This window comes from Scyliorhinus torazame, chromosome 4, assembly GCF_047496885.1.
Source record: "Scyliorhinus torazame isolate Kashiwa2021f chromosome 4, sScyTor2.1, whole genome shotgun sequence".
Taxonomy (NCBI): Eukaryota; Metazoa; Chordata; class Chondrichthyes; order Carcharhiniformes; family Scyliorhinidae; genus Scyliorhinus; species Scyliorhinus torazame.
Genome location: NC_092710.1, coordinates 312,100,166 through 312,126,547, shown reverse-complemented (window position 1 = coordinate 312,126,547; position 26,382 = coordinate 312,100,166). Strand labels below are relative to the sequence as shown.

Sequence of the window (26,382 nt, the reverse complement as noted above, 5' to 3'; positions counted from 1 at the left end):
TAACCACATCTGCCTTCAACCCTTTAAGTGCGCGAACACCCGGGCCCTCTTGACCGGCCCGTTCAAGCCCCTCACATTCCAAGTCATCAGCCGGATTGGGGGGCTGCTTACACCCCCCCCCCCCGACTAGCCATCTCCTTTTCTAGTCCAGCCACGTGCCCGCGCCCCCCAGACAGCGGACCCCGCCCCGACCACCTCTCCTACTTCCAGCTCCCCTTTGGCCAATGCAGCAGCAACCCCCTCTCTCCCCCCTCCTCCCGCTAGATCCACATCTAGCTCTTTTGCTCCCCCCATAACACTCCCGTAAGTCAGCTGACTCCTGCTGACCCCGGCCTCTCCCGCTGTTATAACCTGCCTACTTACCATTGGCTGGGGACTAATGACTATCCCACAATCCTGTGGGAGTATGAGCTTCCCCAATGAGGGGGGCGGAGAAACCATTAGTAAACTCCTAGTATAAATAAGCTGGCCAGTTCAGGAACCAGGAGGAAGGAGTATGTAGCAAGGGAAGTTACTGCTACTGTTTTGTATATATGTTATAGTAAATAAATGTTATTACTTTGTATCCTTAAAACTCGTGCTGGATTCTTCGTGGCCCTTACAAAACCCGCCGTTCCATCGACCCCCTCCCCAGTGTGAGAATCTCCCCTCCCCTTGGCAGTCGGTGTGCGCTCCTCTCCAGCACCGCCCATCCCCCCCCGGCTCCCACCCCCATCCTTCCCTAGCGCGGGAAAAAGCCCACGCTTTCGTGAGCCGGCCCCGCCCCCTCTGGCGCAGCTCCTTTTGCGGCTTTACCCCAATTCCCCATCCCCGGGCCTCCACTCCCCCTCTTCCTTCGTGGGGGTCTGCCCCTCCAACACTGACGCCCACACTCTCCCACAGTCTCCCCATCCAATCCCTTCACCCATCCCCATCCAGCACCCGAACCAGAGGAACATTCCCCAAACGTAATAAACACTACATACACAGTAAACACCCCCCCACAACAAACCCTCAATTTGAGTCCAACTTTTCAGTTCGTATAAAACTCCATGCCTCATCAGGCGTTTCGAAATAGTGGTGCCGATCCTGGAACGTGACCCACAATCGCGCTGGCTGCAGCATACAGAACTTCACCCCCTTTCGATGGAGCACCGCCTTAGCCCGATTAAAACCGCTCTCTTCTTAGCCACCTCTGCACTCCAGTCCTGGTAGATTCGGATCTCCGTGTTCTCCCGCCTGCTGCTCCGCTCTTTCTTGGCCCATCTCAGGACACACTCTCTGTCCATAAAGCGGTGAAACCTCACCACTACAGCCCTTGGCGGCTCGTTGGCCTTGGGTCTCCTTGCTAGGACCCAGTGAGCCCCATCTAGCTCCAGAGGCCTCGGGAAGGCTCCCGCGCCCATCAGCAAATTGAGCATCGTGCCCACATATGCCCCAGCATCGGGCCCCTCCACTCCTTCCGCGAGACCCAGAATCCGAAGATTCTTCCTCCTCGACCTATTCTCCAGGTCCTCAAATCTTTCCGCCCACCTCTTGTGCAGCGTCTCGTGCGCCTCCACCTTCACCGCCAGGCCCAAGATCTCGTCCTCGTTCTCCGAGGCTTTTTGCCGCACCTCCCGGATCGCCGCCCCTTGGGCCTTCTGGGTCTCCACTAGCTTCTCAATCGCCACCTTCATTGGCGCCAGCATTTCGGTTTTCAGCTCCTCAAAGCAGCGTTTAAAAAACCCCTGCTGCTCCTGCGACTACTGCGCCCATGCTGCTTGGTCTCCACCCGCCGCCATCTTGTTTTTTCTCCCTCTCACTTTTCACTGCTCTAAGATCACTTTTTTCACCGCTCCACTCCTGGTCCAATCCATATAATGCCGGGGGGGGGGACCCTGCTGTCACCTTCCCACACTGAAAGCCGTCGAACAATTGCCGTTGGGGCCCCTCTAGAGAGCCCAAACGTCCGTTCCCGGCGGGAGCCGCCGAACGTGCGACCTACCTAGGCACAGCCGCAACCGGAAGTCCGCATCAACCATTTATATGGAGTACTGCCAACTTGCATAGCCCAGGCACTGGACTGCCAAACGTGCCACAAAGAACAGCCTCAGTTTCACTCTTTCAGGGTGATGTGGATCACTGTGCATTGTCCCGTGTGCAGTGCTACCCCATCTAACTCTTCACCATCCCGAGCCATTGGTCACAAGACAAACAACAAATAAGTAAGGAGGCATGGGATAGTGGGAAATTTGGCCAGTTGGATAACGAACTGGCTAACTGATAGAAGTCAGAGAGTGGTGGTGGATGGCAAATATTCAGCCTGGATCCCAGTTACCAGTGGCGTACTGCAGGGATCAGTTCTGGGTCCTCTGCTGTTTGCGATTTTCATTAATGACTTGGATGAGGGAGTTGAAGGGTGGGTTAGTAAATTCGCAGACGATACGAAGATTGATGGAGTTGTGGATAGTGAGGAGGGCTGTTGTCGGCTGCAAAGAGACATAGATAGGATGCAGAGCTGGGCTGAGAAGTGGCAGATGGAGTTTAACCCTGAAAAGTGTGAGGTTGTCCATTTTGGAAGGACAAATATGAATGTGGAATACAGGGTTAACGCTAGAGTTCTTGGCAATGTGGAGGAGCAGAGAGATCTTGGGGTCTATGTTCATATATCTTTGAAAGTTGCCACTCAAGTGGATAGAGCTGTGAGGAAGGCCTATGGTGTGCTCGCATTCATTAACAGAGGGATTGAATTTAAGAGCCGTGAGGTGATGATGCAGCTGTACAAAACTTTGGTAAGGCCACATTTGGAGTACTGTGTACAGTTCTGGTCGCCTCATCCTTAGGAAGGATGTGGAAGCTTTGGAAAAGGTGCAAAGAAGATTTACCAGGATGTTGCCTGGAATGGAGAGTAGGTCTTACGAGGAAAGGTTGAGGGTGCTAGGCCTTTTCTCATTAGAACGGAGAAGGATGAGGGGCGACTTGATAGAGGTTTATAAGATGATCAGGGGAATAGATAGAGTAGACAGTCAGAGACTTTTCCCCCGGGTGGAACAAACCATTACAAGGGGACATAAATTTAAGGTGAATGGTGGAAGATATAGGGGAGGATGTCGGAGGTAGGTTCTTTACCCAGAGAGTAGTGGGGGCATGGAATGCACTGCCTGTGGAAGTAGTGGAGTCGGAAACATTAGGGACCTTTAAGCAGCTATTGGATAGGTACACGGATTACGGTAGAATGATATAGTGTAGATTAATTTGTTCTTAAGGGCAGCACGGTAGCATTGTGGATAGCACAATTGCTTCACAGCTCCAGGGTCTCAAGTTCGACTCCGGCTTGGGTCACTGTCTGTGCGGAGTCTGCACATCGCCACCCGTGTGTGCGTGGGTTTCCTCCGGGTGCTCCAATTTCCTCCCACAGTCCAAAGATGTGCAGGTTAGGTGGATTGGCCATGATAAATTGCCCTTAGTGTCCAAAATTGCCCTTAGTGTTGGGTGGAGGTGTTGACCTTGGGTAGGGTGCTCTTTCCAAGAGCCAGTGCAGACTCAATGGGCCGAATGGACTCCTTCGGCACTGTAAATTCTATGATTAATCTAGGACAAAGGTTCGGCACAACATCGTGGGCCGAAGGGCCTGTTCTGGGCTGTATTTTTCTATGTTCTATGTTCTAAATGCTAGTTTGAGTCCATTCTAAGTTCAAGCCCATCCAATGAGTGGATAAATTTCTTCCACTCTTCTGAACACCGAACGGACACAATTAAATCTCAGTGAATGGTAATTCCACCGATTGGAGATATGGCGCTTGAGCACCAACTCCAAACTGTTGACTGCATAAATTCACAGCTTCACACCCAATCATAAAGTAACACTCATTTATAAAACAAGCAGGTAAAGTAGTAAAAACACATGGCCTAGAAGTGCCACAGAATAGTGCGATTCAAGGTGGGAATCCCCAATCCCAAGACCTTGCAATACTGTTAGTCTACTCCAGGTCAAGTGCTAAAAAGAGGTAGTCGCAGATCAGTTCCAGGAGAGGACAACTTAATTGACTTCACTGCCCCTCTTGGTATAGTGTGCCATTTCTGGGCTTTGAGATAAACAGTTTCAGGCCTAAAACTTCCTATAAATAAAAGCCAGCTCAGTAAGATCCAGTATAAATAAAGCACTCCAGGCACACAATGTGTTTTATTTCTGCACACATGCCAGTGGTCCTCACCTATTCATGGCAAGATGACCGATATGGTCCCTTCTATGAAATAAAGAAGCCAGATACTTTCCAGGACCACCGTGCACCTAAAGGTAAGCTTTCATAGATGAATGGATAGAATCATAAAATGAAATTTCCTAAACCTGGTTAAAAAGATCCCATGCAATTAAAATAGAATTTGATTTGTTCAGTTCAGGTTAATTTTTCTGCAAGGTCATCTTAAGACTTGATATCAACATTTCAAACGGTGCTTGAGCAAAAGAGAAGTGCTCAAATCTTTACTTTCTTTGCCCTGTGGTGCACAAAGACCAGTTTAGACACTTCAATAGCAACAAGGAAACTTGCTTTCCTCCTTTTTGTAGCAAATGCTACATAAATAACTCGAACAGTTGTTCGCATCGAGTTCTCAAAATAAAATAATAATAATCTTTATTGTCACAAGTAGGCTTACATTGACACTGCAATGAAGTTACTGTGAAAAGTCCCTAGTCGTCACATTCCGGCGCCTGTTCGGGTACACAGAGGGAGAATTCAGAATGTCCAATTCACCCAACAGCACGTCTTTGGGACTTGTGGGAGGAACTGGAGCATCAGGAGGAAACCCACACAGACACAGGGAGAACATGCAGACTCCGCACAGACAGTGATCCAAGCCGGGAATCGAACATGGGCCCCTGATACCGTGTAGCAATAGTGCTAACCACTGTGCTACTGTGCCACCCATTTTTAAAAAAAACATGTTTTTAAAAAACGCAGGCAATAAAAGAGAGGAAAAAAAACAAACAGAATTCCTGTGCCTGAAACCTATTCCTGTTTTGTCAAAATGTGATAACCCAATATGCGCGATCTATGGGAGTGAAGCTTTCTGAAAAACGTTTAGAATGTATAAAACAGTGTTTCTTTTAAAAATGCACCAGATTAAAAGGTCAGTTTGCAGAGACTTTTGGGCATCACCAGATAGAGTTAGGAAAACGTAGAATTGGGGAGGAAATAAGTTGTTAATGGAAGAAAAAAAAAGTTCCCCAAGAACAGATGGAAGGTGCTAAAGCTGATAGTCTACATCAAAGGTTGCCTCAGCTTTTGTTTGTCACACCACCCACACAGCACCCAAGTGGAAACTAAATGTTCTTAGCTAATTGGGGGGTTTTCTGTTTGGAGTGCACACCCTTCAGATATAATTTAAGTAAATAAATACATGTGTTGCAATTAGCACGACTATTACATGAAATTTGCATGCACACTATCCAATGAAAGTTCAAGACTTCTCATCTGGCAGGTATTTTGTTTCCTTCTCCAGTGCTTTCACTCATCCACCCCTGCAGGCATTTAGCACTTGTTGGGGAAGAGCAACATGCACACGGGATGCCTCTACACCCCCTGCAGATCTCACCCAAGTGGTGACCCTTCATTGGTGATACACAGCAGACACATATGCGCCCCCAGCAGGGGGGGACGAGGTCACAGAATAGCACCAGAGGCATGCAACTCAGCGGCTCTGAGGCAAATCGCAGTATAGCTATTGCCAGAGATTAGTTAACAAAGCTCTGACAAAGGATTGATCCCATTGCATTCCTTGTGTGAACGGTTCAACCGCTCACTGGATAAATGTGTTGAGGAATTAGTAAGGGGGAAAGGGAAGAGAGCGATGAAATTCTGAGGAAAATTAAAATCAAACCTGACAGCAAAGATTAATTGTGAATATTTCATCATTGACAGGAGAATGCGTTCAACCTACATTTCTGCATGACAGCTGGACAAATGTACGCACAGACTGTTGATACAACTATATCAACCGGTTTTCCTCTAACTGAAGTCACAGATACTGTTTCATTTGTTCAAATAAAAACAAGCTACAAGTAGAGGCCGATGTGGCGAGGGTAGAAATCTCGGTGGCGGCTAAGAGCCAGAAAATTTTGGAGAAATTGTTCTTGTGGTGTTTTTGTTTCCAACAGATAAATCACACATTTCCCAAATCTATAACACTTTTACTTGATACAGGTTTGAGCATCCCTTATTCGAAATGCTTGGGGCCGAGAGTGTCTCGGATTCCGGAATTGTTTGAATTTCGGAATACCTGTATAGGCATAGTTTGTGAAACATCGCATTGCTAGCAGATCCCGGGTGAACACCATGTTATTTTTTTTCCCCCTAGAAACAAGATTTCGGCGCTCGAAGAAAAAAAGTGTGGATTTCAGAGCTTTTTGAATTTCCAATAAGGCGTGTTCAACCTGTACTGTGTTTGAATTCTACACGCAATGGGCAGGTGTGGGACATTTCCAATGGGTGATCTCTTAATTGGAGCATTTAATACTGCTTATTTATTTTGGAGGCTTCTTCGTGAGAAACAAGGGAACTGGGAAAACAGTTCTACAGCAGCAGATGTATTTCAGGAAGCTTCATCCTGGTATTTTAGATATGGACTTCTAGTGCAAATGATGCTTCTTTCCAGCATTAAATCATGGGAGTTTAGCACAACGAATCTTTAGAACAATATTCAAGCCAGGGTCTGATGAAAAATTGTCCATGTTAGCTCAGGACTGCTGATCTTCCAGATGGAAGGTTGCTCGCTCTATGTAGAATGGTACGACCAACCAAGGGAATGAACACCACTGATGACATCCATCCCAGCACAAAGCGAGGCCCAAGCAAATTTCTGTGCCAGTGTCTCAAGAAGAACCGGAATTCATTGTAATCCAATGGTTGCACGTTACAACATGCTGTGTCTTCATGAAAAGAATAAAGCTTAACCAAACATTGAAGCCCGATGAGTTCAGCTATCAACACCGTGTGTATGTACTGATATAAATGTAAAGGATGACAATACTGCAGGTTAATTGATGGGCTAGACTTGACTTTGCCTGTTTCTAAACAGACTCAACAGGTTTCCAATGAAAGCTCTTTCTTGAGAAGATTTTTAGCCAGAGGAGCTCTGCTGAAGCTGCTTTCACCCAAGTGGGAACAAGTTAATTTCCTCACGATGTGAGGAGCAATACAGAAAACTATTAACATGTGGCATAAATATAACATACAAAAAGTCAATAAAAATAGGCTACTAGCCTGGTAAGATTATTTCTCTGGCACTTTTATTACAGCCAATTGCATATTGAATACAGATTTCAAGCATCTGCAGTATGTTAGAATGCTTGAAGAGATTGCGAACATCAACAGTATTTTGCCTATTGTACACTGAACAACCATGTTTTCATCTCCACACCCTACCAAGCTGATTGTTCCTACTATTGGTTGACCTATGCATTGAAGAAATTCATGCCAACTTCTCATTCCTTTCCCTTTCATTTCAGATTCGCCCATGTTAACATGCGGTAGCCACATTCATGCCAACATTCCCTTTCGATTGGCTTTTCTTTCATTCAGACCCACGTCTTCTGGCCCTACTTTTCTGGGACTCTAATGTACTTCAGGTGGCTATGATCGACAAGGTGGAATGAATTTGTATTTATACTGCACTTTTCTTGACCGAAAAACACTCCAAAGCACTTCATAACCAATAAAAGTATCTTTGAAGTGCAACCACTGCGGTAACGTAGGAAAACATGACAGCTAAATTTTCACTTGGGGGAAAGTCTCAAGTCTCGATGAGAAAAATAACCAGTGCCATCAGCTTTTGTCTCATTGGTTGGGCAATAAATGTTGGCCAGGACACAGAATCCGTGTCTTTGCAGTGTAGTACCATGGCATCTTTCACATCTACCCGAAGGATGAGTTAAGTTGTCTGCTCTAGTGTTGCTGTGCTCCTTCAGTACTGCTGTGTTAGTCTCATTGTCAGCTGTCCCTCAATTCAAGGTTTGATGTCTACTCAGGGTCTCGACTTGCTGCCACGAGTCTTCATGTGACTGAACAGGCCAATTCTCAACCAGCAGAGCTTTGGGTATGTGGAGCAGCATTTACTTCAATTTCTTTCCTTCTCTGCCACTACACTGCCTCATCTTTAAGGTGCTGGAAGTCAAAAACGTGTGATGCAACTTGCATACAAACATATGAATTAGAAGCAGGAGTTGGCCATTCAGCCCTTGGCCTGCTCCATCATTTGATAAGATCATGGCTCATCGGAAAATGGCCTCATCTCTGCTTTCCTGTCTATCCCATATACCCTATCGACTCACTTGCTGGCAGGTTGTCTGGCAGCCAGCTCCTTCCAGTTAACATCAATGCTGCTGCACTTCAAGGAAAGCTTCGGAGTGTCTTTGAAACATTTTATTCGTCCTTCCCTGGAATGTTGGCTGTTTGACAGTTGAGAAAACAGAACTTGGTGAGGGCAATAGTTTTCAGCCATCCACCACAGCATCCACTCCGTTGAAATTAATTTTGTGGGAATTTTGCCAAATGCCTGTGTACCTGGCTTCAAGAAGGACACTAGCGTTTGTTGTTCGACAGTCCTCCCATCAAATTTCTTAAAAATGTATTTGCGGGATGTGGGCATTGCTGGCTAGATCAGCATGTACTGCCCATTCCCTAATTGCCCTTGAAAAGGTGGTGGTGAGTTGCCTTCTTGAACTGCTGCAGATCCTGAGGTGTAGGTACATCTACTGTATAACACTGTGCTGTTAGGGAGGGAGTTCCTAGATTTGGACCCAGCGACAGTGAAGGAATAGCGATATATTTCCAGGTCGGGATGGTGAGTGACTTGGAGCGGACCCTCCAGGTGATGTTGTTCCCAGGTATCTGTTGCCTTTGTCCTTCTCAATGGTACAGTGGGTTCGGAAGGTGCTGCTGAAAGAGCCTTGGTGAGTTACTGCAATGCATCTTGTAGTTAGTACACATGGGTGCCACTGTTCATAATGGTGGAGGGAGTGAATGTTTGTGGAAGGAGGAGCAATCAAGCGGGCTGCTTTGTCCTGGATGGAGTTGAGTTTCTTAAGTGTTGTTGGAGCTGCACTCATCCAGGCAAGTGGAGAATATTCCATCACACTCCTGATTTGTGCCTTGTAGATGGTGGAAAGGCTTTGCGGGGGGGGGGTTCAGGATACTTGCTGTAAGATTCCTAGCCTTTGACCTGCCCTGGTAGCCACAGCATTAATATGGCTAGTCCCGTTCAGTTGACTAACCCTAACCCTAATCATTAGTAAACTTTCCCACTGCTGACCTTATGATGGAAGGGAGGTCACTGATGAAGTAGCTGAAGATGGTTGGGTCTAGGACACTACCCTGAGGAACTCCTGCAGTGATGTTCTGGAGCTGAGATGATTGACCTCCAACCACCACAACAATGTTCCTTTGAGTTAGGTATGACTGCACCCAGCGGAGTGTTTCCCCCTCGATTCCACTGACTCCAGTTTTTCCGTTTCGGAGTTTTGATGCCACACTCGGCCAAATGGTGCCTTGATGTAAAGGGCAGTCACCCTCACCTCACCTCTGGCATTCAGCTCTTTTGTCCATGTTTCAACCAAGGTAATGAGGTCAGGAGTGGCATGAACCTGGCAGAGCTCAAACTGAGCTTTCGTGAGCAGAGTATTGCTGAGTAAGTGCCGCTTGACAGCAGAGGATGCGGTGTAAGCATTGTCAATGGAATTTCTCTGGCACTCTTATGTGCCACTGATACACATTCCAGATCTTCCTGTAATACAGAGGTGTGGTGAGGACAACCGCTCTGTATGCTAAAGACTTTTGTTGACTTGCAAGGGTCTTTGTTGTTTAAACAAGCATAGCTTGTCAAAGGATGACCTGGCGCAGTTGCTCTGGTGTCATAAGAACTAGGAGCAGGAGTAGGCCATCTGGCATTTCAAGCCTGCTCTGCCATTCAATGAGATCATGGCTGATCTTTTGTGGACTCAGCTCCACTTTCCCGCCAGAATGTGTTGGATCTCCTCATCAATGATGAACCTTTGCGAGAGGTGGATGGCAAGTTATGGGAAGTGCTTAACATATTCCAGAGGTTCTCCTTCAATATATATGGGAGGTGGAATTGTTGGCTGACCAGACCTGGGTTGATAAGAGTTTTGTTTTGGCAACATTCAAGAATAAACAAAGCCCCTTTTGTGCAGAATTGAAGAGATCGAGGGCAAGTTGCAAATCTGGTGCAGAGTGGACAAGGACACCACAGTCACTTGATTTAATGTAGATCTATGGTGTTCAATTTAGTTTTGGAATGATGGTGATGGAGGATAAAGAGTTTTCCATCTGGATGATATTTAATACTGGTAGCAGAGCAGTTGATCTTTCACGAGGCGAATAGTCACTGAGAGGTAGATGGTAAATATTATGGGGGCTAATTATGGGGGCTATTACATACTGCCTTGCTGGACTTGGTCTGAATTTGAAGACATCTGTTTCAAATCTTCCACTCAAGACAGTTGTAGTCAATTCACCATCAAGCAATTACAAGAATGCGATGAAGTTTCTTGGACATAAAAATCTTTATTTAGGAAGGCTCTAAATGCGTTGGAATCAGATAAGAGAAGAATCACCAGACTAATGCCTAGAATGGGTGGGTTATCTAAAGAGGACTGGTTGGACAGGTTGGGCTTAGATCCCCTGGAGTTTAGAAGAGTATGAGATGACTTGATTGAAACGTATAAGATCCTGAGGGGTTTGACAGGGTGGATGTGCAGAGGACGATTTTTCTAGTGGGAGAATCTAGAACTAGTGGTCCATTTAAAACAGAGATGAGGTAAATTGTTTCCACTCAGAGCATCATGAGTCTTTGAAACTGCTTTCCTGAAAAGGTGGAGGAAGCAGAGTCCTTGAATATTTTTCAGGCAGAGGTGGATATTCTTGGTTAACGAAGAGGTGGTGAATGGGGTGACACGGTGGCACAGTGGTTAGCACTGCTGCCTCAGAGCACCAATAACCCGGGTTCAATTCCGGCCTTAGGTGACTGCCTGCGTGGAGTTTGCACGTTCTCCCCTTGTCTGCGCGGGTTTACTCCGGATGCTCAGGTTTCCTCCCACAGTCCAAAGATGTGCAGGTTAGGAGGACTGGTCATGCTAAATTGCCCCTCAGTGTCCAGGGATGTGCAGGTTATATGGGATAGGGCGGAAGAGTGGGCTTAGGTAGGGTGCTCTTTCAGAGAGGGGGTTGGTGCAGACTCGATGGGCCAAATGACCTCCTTCTGCATCATAGGAATTCTATGGTTCTACGGTTATTGATGGTAGGTAGGATGAGGATTTGCAGTTACCATCAGATCGGCCACCATCTTATTCAATGGCAGGGCATGCTTGAGTGACTGAATGATCTACTCTTGCTCCTTCTTCAGAGGTTTATTCAGAGCACAATCCACAGAGCCTCACGGCTTTAGTCAAGTCGATGAATCGAGGATGTGAAAACTGCAACAATCTTGAAAAAAAAGGGGAGCTAAATCATGCTGTGGAAACTGTTGAACTACTTCCCTCTTGTCCAAAGCAGGAAAATCTCCGAGACACATTTCCTGTCGCTGAGAAAGTCCTCCAAGAGCATCAACCCAGATTATCTCCTCCAAGGCCTGGAGTGCGCCTCGAATGTATGACCTCCTGCCTCAGAGGCAAGAGTGCTACCCCTGAACCAAGGCTGACCACTTCATTTCTACCCACCCAGGAGACCAGGATTCATCTGTGACTTTATGGCAGCTGCCTGGTAAAGATTTCACTGCCATTCTTTACTTTGAAAACAAAAATTAACAGTGATGAGGCTTGCATGCATACTGATGAAACAGAAAATGTAAAATCTATATTTAGCCTACAATTTGCCTGTCCAAAGGTCATTTTAGAAAATAAATACACATCTGGAGCGCAGAAAAACAGAACAATTAAAAGCCAAAATTGTCAAAAGCAACTTTATCTGTGTCATCTCATGGCAAACAAGTCTCTCACCTCATTAGAGATTAGCAGCAACACCTTGTACCTGGGAGAACATGTGGGATCACTTTGTTATTGCAAATGAAGTGATAAAGACAATCGCAAACTTTCAGATCATAAAGTTAGGAACAGCAGCGAAAATCCGCAATAAAAACTCACATGCAATGCAAGAAAATCCAAAGATAAACGTACATAGTTGCTCTGGACCCTTTGCTAATCAAATGAAGTTATTCTGCCTTTCAAAAATGTTTTATTTTGAATTGGACAAGCCAAGGACACTACAGATTGAGATACTTTTCACTAACATGCATCAAACATGTATATCAGCTAATCAAAAAAAAAATAGGTTGCTGCACATGGAAAATATTTCACGAGGGAATTACCTCAAAACCCACGAGCAACAAAGCTGTAGGTGGATTATGCACCCTATTGCCACATTAAATATTTTCCACGGTAAGCAACCTATAATGCAGTGCTCTATTTCAGTCATGTCTTCTCACACCACTAGGAAAGTATTTACCAGAGTAAATTAGAGGCTCAAACTTTGGCATTATTTGATGCAAGCCCAATTTGGACCAATGTACTTGTACATCTAAACGTAATAAAACAAACACCAGCAGATACACTTTTAACTCAGCAGTTCTACCCCAAGATACTAGGGACACAATTTGCATGGGGGGGGGGGGGGGGGGGGGTGGCGTTTGGTTTTGCAAATGCAAAGGAGTTGCAGTTACAAATTCTTGCAATGGGTAGGCCTTCGCTTTATGTGAAGGATGGAAGGCAGAGTGAGTGAATTTGAATAGGGAGTTCACAAAGAGGTGAGCACAAAGTTAGTGACGATGATGAGGGAAGATAGGTTAGACCATGTTTTTAGTCATCCCTCCCACTATCTTCTTTGGCGCCAAATGTATTTTTGTCTGATTACACTGCTATGAAGCACTCTGGAAAGTGTTCAACATTAAAGGCGCTTATGGAGACACTAATTTTTATTCAGTTGAGAATAGGTTGCAGGCAGCTGGCTGGCACGCATCATAAATACGAGATCCACAGCATAAATTTCAGTTTGGGCATTAACATGGTGAAGACTGGGTAGGATGACATGTCTGCCCTTCAGAGGAAAGGTGGGGAGGAATAGAACAGGAAGATGGACAACATAAATTCCATGGCACTGCTTCAAAGAAAAGCAGGAGTATCCCCAACACCATGGCCAATATTTATCAGCACCACAGATTTTCTGTTCATTGTCACATTGTTGTTTGTGACAGCTTGCTGTGCGCACATTGGTGGCCAGATTTCCTACCCTGCGACCGTGACTACAATTCAAAGAGCTTGCTTTGGATGTCCTGCAATCATGAAAGCCATTACATAAATGGAAATCCTTCTTTCCACAAGTGTTATTTGGACCATTCCAGAATACTGACCCAGTCATGACGGAACAGCGAAATAGATGGATGCAGTCTGACTTAACATTCCATAACATCACGCGGCTCTTGCCCAACTTGATCATAGTGATTGCAGGGTAGGAAGGTGTTGAAGTAACTTTGGTCAGTTTTGGCATGCATCCCATCTAATCTGCAGAGTGCAGCGCAAAGGGACAAATATCAAGTCCTGTGGCTGCACCAAAGGTTAAACAAAAACTGTCACAATCTATGATAGTTGTCATGGTCATCATTCTTTAGACTAGTTTTTTTTAATTCAGATTTATTAACTGAAGCAATTGGGAAAGGAAGTAGGAAGATAGGCAAATAATTAGGAAAGCAAATAGAATGTTAGCATTTATTGCGAGGAAAAAGAATACAACAGTGGGGAGGTTATACTTCAGTTATATAGAGCGTTGGTGAGACCACATCTGGAGTACTGTGTACAGTATTGGTCTCCTTATTCAAGGGAATAAGGTTTACCAATGAATACCTGGAATGGGTGGGTTGTCTTAAGAGGAAAGGTTTGAGAGGTCAGGCTTGTATCCACTGAGGTTTAGAAGAGCCTTTGGAACTCTTCCTCAAAAGGTAGTGGTATTGGGGCTGGTTTTGCACAGGGCTAAATAGCTGGCTTTTAAAGCAGACTAAGGCAGGCCAGCAGCACGGTTCAATTCCCGGTCCGGCCTCCCTGAAAAGGTGCCGGAATGTGGTGACTAGGGGCTTTTCACAGTAACTTCATTTGAAGCCTACTTGTGACAATAAGCGATTATCATTTCAGTGGAAGCAGAGAATTTGAATATTTTTAAGGCCGAGGTGGATAGATTCTTCGTAAGTAAGGGAGTATTACGTTATCGGGAGTAGGCGGGGGTAGGATGCAGATTTGCAGTTACTGTCAAATAAGCCATGGTCTTATTAAATGACGGAACAGACCAGAGGGGCTGAATGGCCTACCCCTGCACCTTGTTTGTCACATTTATATTCTACCAGTTGCCATGGTGAGAATTGAACCCATGCCCCCAAATACATTAGCCTGAGCCTTTGGATCACCAATCCAGTCTCATCACAAGTTTGCCACCATCTCCCAGGTTGGCTGGTGCAGCTTTACTCATTGAGGAAAGTAGTGAATATTCCATCATACATCTGACTTGTATCTGATGGTGAGACGGATTTAAAGGATCAGGACATGAACCACTCATTGCACAATATCCAGCCTCTGCCCGGTCCTTATACTCAGTAGAATTGGTATGGCTGACCCAAGTTCATCCCAATGGTTAGAGTCAATCTTGATGGCAGGAACTTCTTGACTTGTGCCACAGAATGTCAAGGGGAGACGCCAGGTTCTCTCTGATTAGCTTCTTTCAATATTAAATCTTAGGGTACACCAGCAAGGTAATTGCCCATCCCTGTTGCCCCAAGGGCACCAAGAACAAGCGCATGGTGTCAGGCTGAATTCAAGTTTTGACCGATGAATGTTAGTCTTCTTTTCTTAAGTGAAGATATCTTAATCAGCAGTTTTCCAGTTATGAACTTAAATTATCAGATTTATTGAATTCAATTTCGCAACATGACATTTTGGGATTTGAACACCTGGGGCGGGATTCTCCGTCCTGATGCACCCGTTTTCTGGTCCAGCGTGCCCCCGCTGGCAGCGGGATTCTCCGTCCCGGCAGCCGGCCAATGGGGTTTCCCACTTTGCCATCCCCACGCCGTCGGGAAACCCGCGGGCGCGAGTGCGCTGCCGGCGAAATGGAGGATCCGGCCAGCGGAGAAACCAGCCCCTGACCTTGGAGTTGCTGGTTGAGCTGCATAAACACTATTCTGAGGCCCTCTTCAAGGCAAGGCTGGTCCCGCTATGGGCTGGCCTGGACTGTCTCATGATAGCAGGATTTGTGAATGAAGCTGAACACACAGTGGAATTTTCAGTGGACCACCCCACTCCATTCCTTACGATAGAGCAGGGTTTTTCAAACTTAGGGTCGCACCCCACGGATGGGCCGCAGGCATTTGTCGGGAGGGTCGTGGAGCGATCGGTCGCGGGGTTCCCGATTGCAGGAAGAAGTGTCCAACGGTCACGACTGGCTTTAAATAAAGGTGGACATGAGTAGTCCCCGATTGACTGCGGTGTTCGAGGGGCAGGGTGGGGCGAGGCTGTGTGCTGTGTGCTGTTCACCGTGTGCATTTGGCAGGGGGGGGGGGGGCTGGTGGAGGTGGAGGGGAGAGGTCGAACAAGGCTAAAGGGCGGCCAGGTAGGAACACAATGCTAACGGTGCTGGCCCCGGCTTGGGCACTCTGATGCTCGCCCTCTGCACGTTGCTTGGCTCGTACCCCGCCAGCAGTATGCGACCTGCGGCTCAGTAGTCAAGCTGCTCAATGGCCGGCACAACGTCCACTTGCAGTCCCGCGATGTAAAGTATGGTTTGGAAAGTGGTCAGCAGTCTGTGACTGGGTTGGTTGTATCTGACGACAATAATAGCTACTGCACAGTGAGAGGAAAGTCAGGCCATGTTTGTCAGTGAGGAATACCGATCGAATGATGCCAGTCAATATGGATTTGGATTTGTCAAATGGACCGAGGTACAGTGAAAAGTATTGTTCTGCTTACAGGCTGAAAAGATCGTTCCACATATGAAAAAACATGGAGCATGCATGAATACACAATGTAAATACACAGACATAGACATCGGGTGAAGCATACGCAGTGTAGTGCTGCTCAGGAGAGAAGATGCGTGGAGAGATCAGTTCAGTCCATAAGACGGTAATTCAGGAGTCTGGTAACAGCGGGGAAGAAGCTGTTTTTGAATCTGTTAGTATGTGTTCTCAGACTTTTGTATCTCCTGTCCGATGGAAGAGGTTGGAAGAGAGAATAACTCGGGTGTGGAGGGATCTTTGATTATGCTGCCCGCTTTCCCAAGGCAGTGGGAGGTGTAGACAGAGTCAATGAATGGGAGGCGGGTTCGCGTAATGGACTGGGCTGTGCTCACGACTCTCTGTGCTTTCTTCTGGTCTCGGGCCGAGCAGTTGCCATACCAGGCTGTGATACAGCCAGATAGGATGCTTTCTATGGTGCATCTGTAAAAATTGCTAAAACACGTGGGCATGTGAGTTTCCCGAGGAAGAATAGGCGCTGTTGTGCTTTCTTGGTCGTAGCGTTTACGTGGGTGGACCAGGACAGATTGTTGGTGATGTGCACACTTAGGATTTTGATGCTGTTAACCATCTCCACCTTGGCACCATTGATGCAGATAGGGGTGTGTACGATACTTCACTTCCTGAAGTCAATGACCAGCTCCTTAGTTTTGCTGACATTGAGGAAGAGATTCTTGCTATTGCACCATGCCACTAGGTTCTCTATCTCTCTCCTGTACTCTTGACTCATTGTTGTTTGGGATCCGACCCACTACAGTCATGTCATCAGCAAACTTGTAGATGGAGTTGGAGCCAAACTTTGCCACACAGGCAAGTACGGGGAGTATAGTCGGGGGGCTAAGTATGCAGCCTTACGGGGCTCCGGTATTGAGGACTATCATGGAGGAGGTGTTGTTGTTTATCCTTATTAATTGTGGTCTATGAAAAATGAAAATCGCTTATTGTCACAAGTAGGCTTCAAATGAAGTTACTGTGAAAAGCCCCTCGTCGCCACATTCCGGCGCCTGTTCGGGGAGGCTGGTACGGGAATTGAACCCGCGCTGCTTGGCCTGCTTTAAAAGCCAGCTCTTTAGCCCTGTGCTAAACCAGCTAAAGGTCAGGAAGCCCTTTCGAAGCACTTCATAACGATAGCCGTCAAGGCCACTGGACAATAGTCATTGAGGCAGGTTGCCTGGTTCTTCTTTGGCATCGGTATAATGGTGGTCTTCTTGAAGCAGGTGGGAACCTCGGAATGGAGTAGGGAGAAATGAAATGAAAATCGCTTATTGTCACAAGTAGGCTTCAAATGAAGGTACTGTGAAAAGCCCCTAGTCACCGCATTCCGGCACCTGTTCGGGGAGGCTGGTATGGGAATTGAACCGTGCTGCTGGCCTGCCTTGGTCTGCTTTAAAAGCCAGCTGTTTAGCCCTGTGCTAAACCAGCAGGTTGAAGATGTCCGCCAGTTGGCCCGCGCAGGATCTGAGTGCACGTCCAGGGACTCAGTCAGGACCCGTTACTTTCCGAGGGTTCACTTTCAAGAAGGCCGATCTGAATTCAGAGATTGTGACGGTAGGTGTGGGTGTGTCCGAGGCTGCTGGGGCAGTTGACAACGGTTTGTTGGTTTCCTGCTCGAAACGAGCACAGAATGCATTGAGTTCATTAAGTTCAGTACGACTGACAGATGTCAGCACTGGAAGAAACCTACACAGTCATCACTTCGTGTCACCACTCTCTGGAAACCAGGAAGTAAGAGCTTTTTGTGAGAATGGAGAAGGAGGTGACTTGGATGTTTGGATAGTGCTATGCAGTGGAACCAGTAAGAAATATTGTGACATTGTGTGTGTTTGACAAGTTACTTCAACCTGTCTAAAGTTATAGGGTGCAATCAAACAGCCACGTTGCACTCAAAAATAAGCTCGCCGCACAGCGTGGTCGATAAATGCCAGGAGACCCCGTTCCCGGGATCTACCCGGCTTGCAACGCCTCACTAGATCTAACGTGGTCTCATGAGACATTGCAATATAAATCACGCCCATTGTGGGCACGATCAATTTTTAGCAAATCTGCATATTAAAGCAAAACAGCTAGCGCACTGGGAAATCCGGGACTAATTGCACTCACAAGGAACTTAGTTCCCTTTTAGTTAAATCACGCCCATTTTTTGAAAGTTGAAATCAAAATTGCACTCTTTTCTGTACTGGTTTACATTTCTAAAGAAATGGTAACAGATTTGAAACAAAGTTTGTGTGTTAATGCACATGTTCAACTGAAATTGCTTTCATTGTCAGGAGTAAAAAGTCATAATCTTGGAAAATTCAGATATTGGCAATAAAGTTTCAAAGTCAAAAAAAGGAGAATGCCGGCTGTGACCGGCCGTTAAATACAAACAATGGAGTCTTTCCGCCAGAAGTGGCGGAAGAGAGAAGGTCATGTGTCCGGCAAGTAACACTGATGTCTCGCGTCCTGTACATCCGTGCTTTGGCCGCGACATCATGGAGGCAAAATTCCTCCATTCTGTAGCTGCAGGACTGTGAAGAACTGAAGATGGACTATTTTGTAATGAAGGAAGCGAGGGCCAGAGACACAAACAGGACAGGGTCTCGCAACGAAATCTGCTGGAGAAGCTGCTCAGGAAAGTCCACAGCAGAACAAAGTGGTGCCAGTGTTAGCTCCGTACAAAGCTCCAGGGCCTCTGCTGAACAACCCAATGAGAAGAAACTGAAATGGGGAACGTAGCAGTATAAAGATGATTTAGAACATACAGTGCTACAACCACAGCCATCCTCCCCTTGTCAGGTACTACTCCAGCCTCGTGAATGTTTTCTCTTAGAACTCCACTCACCTTGGTTTTCCCAAAATAAACCTCCTTGGAGTTTTGGTCAGCCATATGCGACCCTGATGTGACATACAGCCACTCTGACAAATCCTCTGGCATTTATCTCAAGTGTCCACATTTGTATCAAGCTGTGATGAGGTCGAGAGCCAACTGATTTAGGCAGAAAGCAGATTGAACATTGATGAGCAGTTTATGAATGAGCATGTGTCTCCTGTTCGTAGTAATAATTACTTTCATTGGTTAGATGGAGGGTTCAGGAGATGGAAGAGAGCAGGGGTCAAGAGGATGGGAGATCTGTTTATAGAGAGGAGCTTCCCCAGCCTGAGGGAGTTGGAGGAGAAATTCGAACTAGCGGGTGGAAATGAGTTTAGGTACTTTTAGGCGTGAGATTTCCTGCGCAGGCAGATCTCAACCTTCCCGCTCTTACCACTAAGGGGGATACAGAACAGGGTAGTTTCCAGAAAGTGAATGGGAGAAGGGGGGGTTTCGGACATTTACAAGGGGTCAGAGGAAACGCAGACTGAAGAGCTGAAACACAAATGGGAAGAGGAGTTAGGAGGAGAGATAGAGGATGATCTCTGGGCGGATGCATTGAGCAGACTCAACGCGTCTTCAACATGTACCAGGCTCAGCCTGATACAGTTTAAGGTCGTTCACCGGGCTCACATGACAGTGGCCCGGATGAGCAGGTTCTTCGGGGTAGAAGATAGGTGCGCAAGGTGTGCGGGAGGACCAGCGAACCATGTTTACATGTTCTGGGCATGCCCAAAGCTTTGGGATTCTGGCAGGGGTTTGCGGATGTCATGTCCAAGGTGTTAAAAGCAAGGGTGGCACCGAGTCCAGAGGTGGCGATTTTCGGAGTGTCTGAAGATCAGGGAGTCCAGGAGGAGAGAGAGGCAGACGTTCTGGCCTTTGCCTCCCAGGTAGCCCGGAGAGCGATACTATTAGCTTGGGGGGACTCAAAGCCCCCGAAGTTGGAGACCTGGCTATCGGACATGGCTAGCTTTCTGTCTGGAAAAAAATCAAGTTCGCCTTGAGAGGGTCAATGTTAGGGTTCGTTTGGAGGTGGCAGCCGTTCTTTGGGGAAAGTTAACCGTCAGCAGAAGGGGGGAAGGGTTAAGATTAGATTAGGGTGCAAGAAAGGTGGGACCTGTGAGGGAGGAAGACGGCCTTTGCACTATGTTTATATTTGTATGTACACTGTTTTCTTCTGTTATTGTTATAAAACCATAATACCTCAATAAAATGTTTATTAAAAAATTTCTTTCATTACCCAGAAGACAAAGTCACACAAACATTACTTTGGTTTCTCTCTTCACAGATGCTGCCAGACCTGTTGAGTGTTTCCATCATTCTCCGTTTTTTCTTTAATTACATTACTGATGGTTGGGAGTAATTTGATAGGGCCGGGGTAGAATTTTCTGTTTTTTTGTGGATAGGCAACATGTGGACAATCTCTTGTACATACTGGGTGTATGCCAGCGTCATAAGGTGCTCTGGAAAAACTTGGGGAGAGATTAACTTGGGTGAAGATATCTTCAAAGCTCAACCAGAATGTTACCAAGGCCCATAGCTTTTGCTGAGTCCATTGATCTCAATCCGCATTCAGTGTTCCAGAAATGCTGACATTGGCATAAGTTGAAAAAATTGAGGGTAGCAATACTAGGCGACACGATAGCATAGTGGTTAGCATTGCTGCTTCAAAGCGCCAGGGTCCCAGGTTTGATTCCCAGCTTGGGTCACTTTCTGTACGGAGTCTTGTTGCTCTTATTAGCCTTAGTTTTATTAGCTCTGATTATGTCACCTTTGCTCACGAGTCGCCAGGTATCTTTCTGATACCGCCACGTGGTTCAAGCTCGAGTTATGATTAATAAGTCAGCACACCGCTTAGTAAGATTGACATCAACGGTCATTTATTATGTACAGCAATAATACTTACACAATAATCCTACTTTCTATATCACTACCTACCACTACTGGCCAATACTGAACTTTTGGGGATGGCCCACCAGGTCAGGGAAACGAATGGTTTATCGAATTGGGTCTGGCCTGCGGGATTCAAAAGGCTGATACGGGTCGATGGCTAGGAGTCTCTATCGGGTAGCGATCGCTGGAGTCAAACTTACAGTTTCTGGTCGATGTTCTTGCGAAGGTTGCGAGCAGGATAAGAAGGGAGAGAGAGATCGATCTGAACTTGGCCCCTCAATTTATAGGGCCCAGGGGCTTCCCGCCTCTCGGGGCGGCCCTTGACCCTGAGTCCAAGTGATTGGACTTGTTCCCAATCACTGGGTTCGATATGCTCCAATAATGGGGCGATTCCTCGATCGGGGGGGGTGGTCGTTCACCTGTCTTTGTTTCGGCCACTCCAGGCGCCGAGAGGTCTGGCCCGGCATTCACTTGCTAATATGTTGCAATTGTTCCCGGGGATAGCCGATTAAACTGCAGATGTCTGGGTTGATGTGCTGCTAATGGTCGCTGGTATCGATCTGGGCCGACTTCCCCAGAGCCGAATACGCTATTCTGTCTTCAGCTGTTCGTTTGCGTCCTGTTGGCTGCTTTTCCCATCAGCCTTTTCGGTTAGCCATTTTATATCGGGTTTTGGCCAAATTAATCGGGAATCAGCCATTTTAGGTGGCTACAGTCTGCACGTTCTCCCTGCGTGGGTTTCCGCCGGGTGCTCCGGTTTCCTCCCATAAGTCCCGAAAGACATGCTGTTAGATGAATTGGACATTCTGAATTTTTCCTCGGTGTACCCGAACAGGCGCCGGAATGTGGTGACGAGGGGCTTTTCACAGTAACTTCATTGCAATGTTAATGTAAATCTATTTGTGACAATTAAGCTTATCGTTATTAAAGTTAAAAATAAGTGAGCAAAGATTGGATGCTGCGTTTATGGTGTGTGTCACACGGTAAGAAGAATACAACCTTTTGACCACTCTGATCATTTTAATGGATTTGTTCACCTCCTCTGCATGCCCTCACCGACTGATTTTGGCACCAAAATCATTTAAGAAGTAAAAAATACAAAGACAGTTGACCAAAATGTTGCCTGCGGGCTCACGAACAGCACATTCCAAATTCCAGCTACATGTCATTGTAATATTCTGTAGTACCACATTTACTGATTCACGGAGAAAGCATCCATCACACAAGACATTTCCCCTCAAAACAAACTATTCTAAAGTTTGCAACATATGAAGACAAGGATGGCCAGGCATTTTTTTAAAAATCTGTAGTTTGCTACTCATTTATAGACATTTTGACTCACTCATGATCGGATGGTCGCTTTTAAATTACTATTTAAAAATTTCTACACCACCTTATGTTTCACAGTGCGATTATACCACACTTCTGTACATGTAAAAAAATCATAAGCTGTTTGCAAAATTCAGTTCTTGTGGAGTTACACAACCACCCACGAGGAAGTGGATCTTTCTTGTGTAGGTGGTAGAAGTGTGGGGGGGGGGGGCACATGGGGAGCTATGCACTCTCTGTCAGGGGGTTTCTGGGGATGCCAGGAAATTAGCCATGGTGGTTTCTGAACCTGCAGTCGCAGACACAAGCTTTGCCCTGTCATGGAAATTTATTACTTGCAATAAAAATGAAGACCATTCTATTGAGCGACAGCTAGAATTTTAATACATGGAAGGAATGAGTCAGCAAAGCACAATTTGTACTTCCCCTTTTCATCTCCAAAACATAAACCGCAACTTTAAGAAATCTGATTTCTTTTTCCCCTTCTCCCGTGTAAACAAAGATTCAAAAGCATTTGTCGGATTTACCTGTGACTGTAACGAATGGCAATGGTCAGTCCAAGCTGAAAATGTAAAAAGAAACGTGTTAGGTTGGCACATTTTCAGAATGTCTCAAACTGGTTCATAACCAATGCTTAGTTAAATAGAGGCACAGAAGTCAATGTGCAAATTGCAAACGAGGTGAATAATCCATTTAATTTGCTACATTAACTAAGTCTAGAATGTTGGTCAGGACACTGGAAATATATTCTGACCTTCTTCAAATAATTCCACAGGATATTTTACATCCACTCGATGGGGCCACCATTTAATAATACTTTCATCAGGAGTCCCTTCTTCAATAATTCACTGAAGTACCAACCCAGATTGTGTGCTTGAATTGTACTGTTTGCTTTGTACCCACAACCTTCTGAGTTAGAAGTGAGAATGTTATCAGCTGTTCCATTCTGATACTAAGCAGTACTTCATCCAATGGATACAAACAATATTTCACGCAAATTTACTTTAACCCAAAATTTACTTTTGCTTGGAGCCCCAGGAACCCAGTCTTCCACAGCTACGAGGAATAAGGGGAGGCGGTGGTGTAGTGGTATTGTTCGCGGGACTAGTAATCCAGAGACCCAGGGTAATGTTCTGGGGGCCACGATAGAATCTCACCACGGCAGATGGTGAAATTTGAATTCAATAAAAATCTGGGATTGAAAGTCAACCATGAAACCATTGTCGATTGTCATAAAAACCCATCTGATTCACTCATGTCCCTTTGGGGAAGGAAATCTGCCATCCCGGCCTGGCTTACTTGTGACTTCAGACCAACAGCAATGTGGTTGACTCTTAACTGCCCTCTGAAATTGCAGAGCAAGCCAATTTGGATTGGATTGGATTTGTTTATTGTCACGTGTACCGAGGTACAGTGAAAAGTATTTTTCTGCGAGCAGCTCCAGAGATCATTAAGTACATGGGAAGAAAAGAAAATACATAATAGGGCAACATAAGGTATACAATGTAACTACAGAAGCACTGGCATCGGGTGAAGCATACAGGGTGTAGTGTTAATGAGGTCAGTCCATAAGAGAGTCATTTAGGAGTCTGGTGACAGTGGGGAAGGAGCTGTTTTTGAGTCTGTTTGTGCGTGTTCTCAGACTTCTGTATCTCCTGCCCGATGGAAGAAGTTGGAAGAGTGAGTAAGCCGAGATGGAGGGATCTTTGATTATGCTGCCCTCTTTCCCCAGGCAACGGGAGGTGTAGATGGAGTTAGTGGATGGGAGGCAGGTTCGTGTGATGGACTGGGTGGTGTTCACAACGCTCTGAAGTTTCTTGCGGTCCTGGGCCGAGCAGTTGCCATACCAGGCTGTGATGCAGCCGCATAGGATGCTTTCTATGGTGCATCTGTAAAAGTTGGTAAGGGTTAATGTGGACATGCTGAATTTCCTTAGTTTCCTGAGGAAGTATAGGCACTGTTGTGCTTTCTTGGTGGTAGCGTCGACGTGGGTGGACCAGGACAGATTTTTGGAGATGTGCACCCCATGGAATTTGAAACTGCTAACCATCTCCACCTCGGCCCTGTTGATGCTGACAGGGGTGTGTACAGTACTTTGCTTCCTGAAGTCAATGACCAGCTCTTTAGTTTTGCTGGCATTGAGGGAGAGGTTGTTGTTGCTACACCACTCCACTAGGTTCTCTATCTCCCTCCTGTATTCGGACTCATCGTTATTCGAGATCCGGCCCACTATGGTCGTATTGTCAGCAAACTTGTAGATGGAGTTGGAACCAAGTTTTGCCACGCAGTCATGTGTGTACAGGGAGTAGAGTAGCCTTGCGGGCCCCCGGTATTGAGGACTATTGTGGAGGAGGTGTTGTTGTTCATTCTTACTGATTGTGGTCTGTTGGTCAGAAAGTCGAGGATCCAGTTGCAGAGTGGGGAGCCAAGTCCTAGGTTTTGCAGCTTTGATATGAGCTTGACTGGGATTATGGTGTTGAAGGCAGAGTTGTAGTCAATAAATAGGAGTCTGATGTAGGAGTCATTGTTTTCGAGATGCTCTGGGGATGAATGTAGGGCCAGGGAAATGGCGTCTGATGTGGACCGGTTGCAACGATATGTGAATTGCAGTGGATCAAGGCATTCTGGGAGTATGGAGGTGATGCGCTTCATGATCAACTTCTCGAAGCACTTCCTTACGACTAAAGTCAGGGCCACCGGACGGTAGTCATTGAGGCATGATTTGGTACCGGTATGATGGTGGTCTTCTTGAAGCAGGTGGGGACCTCTGAGTGGAGGAGGGACAGGTTAAAAGATGTCTGCGAATACCTCTGCCAGCTGGTCCGCGCAGGCTCTGAGTGCACGACCAGGGATCCCGTCCTGGCCCGTCTCCTTCCGAGGGTTCACTTTCAGGAAGGCCAATCTGACTTCAGAAGCTGTGATGGTGGGTATGGGTGAATTATGGGCTGCTGGGGAACTCGACAGCGGATTGTTGGTTACCTGCTCGAACCGAGCATAGAATGCTTTGAGTTCATCGGGGAGGGGTGCGCTGCTGCCAGAGATACTGTTCGGTTTCGCTTTGTAGCCCGTTATGTTGTTTAGTCCTTGCCACAACCGCCGAGAGTCTGTCTGTGACTCTAGCTTGGTTTGATATTCCCTCTTGGCATTCCGGATGGGTTTGAGGAGGTCGTACCTGGATTTCTTGTATAAGTCAGGGTCGTCTGCCTTGAATGCCTCAGATCTGGGGCAATTAGGGATGTGCAATAAATGCTGGCCTTGCCAGAGCCGACTACATCACATCAATGAATTAACAGTTACAAAGAAAAATATATAAATCAAACCAGACTCAACAACAATGCTGGAGAGGCTTTGTGGCACAGCTGCAGGGACACGGGTTCAATTCTGGCCTTGGGCGAGTGTGTTTGGAGTTTGCATGTTCTCGCAGCTTATGTGGGTTTTCTTCGGTGCTCCAGTTCCTCCCACAGTCCAAAAATGCAGCTAATGTTGATTGGCCACGCTAAACACCCCTTAGAGTCCAAAGGTTAGGCAGTATCATGGGGATAGGGCAGGGGTTTGGGTTTAGGGAGGGTGCTCTTTCGGAGGGTTTGTGCAGACCCGATGGTCTAAATAGCCTCCTTCTGCACTGTAGGGATTATTTGATTTATCAAGGCCCATTTATAAAGCACCTTAAAGGCAGCAAAATATCCCACGTCCATTCACAGCATAAACAATGAGGCTTGGAGCACAGCCCAGGCATCCATTAGACTGTTGAAACAGCTGAGCCCTGGGAAACATTGCTTGATTGACAACCCTGTCTCTCGGATCTCTCTGATCAATTGCACAATGTTTATTTACACAAGGTTAAGAGGGTTTAAGTGCGTGCAGTGTTTGCTATTGATACTTTTTAAAAGTTCCGAATGATTGACGCTTTTAAAAAAAGATTTAGAGTGCCCAATTCATTATTTCCAATTAAGGGGCAATTTAGCCTGGCCAATCCACCTACCCTCACATCTTTGGGTAGTGGGGGCGAATCCCACGCAAACATGGGGGGAATATGCAAACTCCACATGGACAGTGAGCCAGAGCCAGGATCGAACCTGGGACCTCGGCACCGTGAGGCAGCAGTGCTAACCACTCTACCACCCTGCTGCCCTATGATGGACACTTCTTTAGGCTTGTGGCAAACGGAATTTTCTTTTAAGAAAGCGGCAAGTAAAAAGCTTTTTTTCCCTCATCTATTGTCACTATAGGATTTGTTAACTCTATACGTTGTATTGTGGGTGAATGGCCATGGAAGTGCCATAGCTTGGCAT

At 46.3% G+C, this 26,382-nt stretch overlaps 1 protein-coding gene across 1 annotated transcript in view; it reads right to left on the bottom strand.

Annotated features, from left to right (window-relative positions):
• The window catches only part of acoxl (acyl-CoA oxidase-like), a 667,710-nt gene that overhangs the window by 490,823 nt on the left and 150,505 nt on the right, over positions 1 to 26,382 (bottom strand). The window contains exon 10 of the mRNA XM_072500077.1: positions 22,618 to 22,652. Coding sequence (XP_072356178.1) covers positions 22,618 to 22,652 — 35 coding nt within the window. The remainder of the gene's footprint in view (positions 1 to 22,617; positions 22,653 to 26,382) is intronic.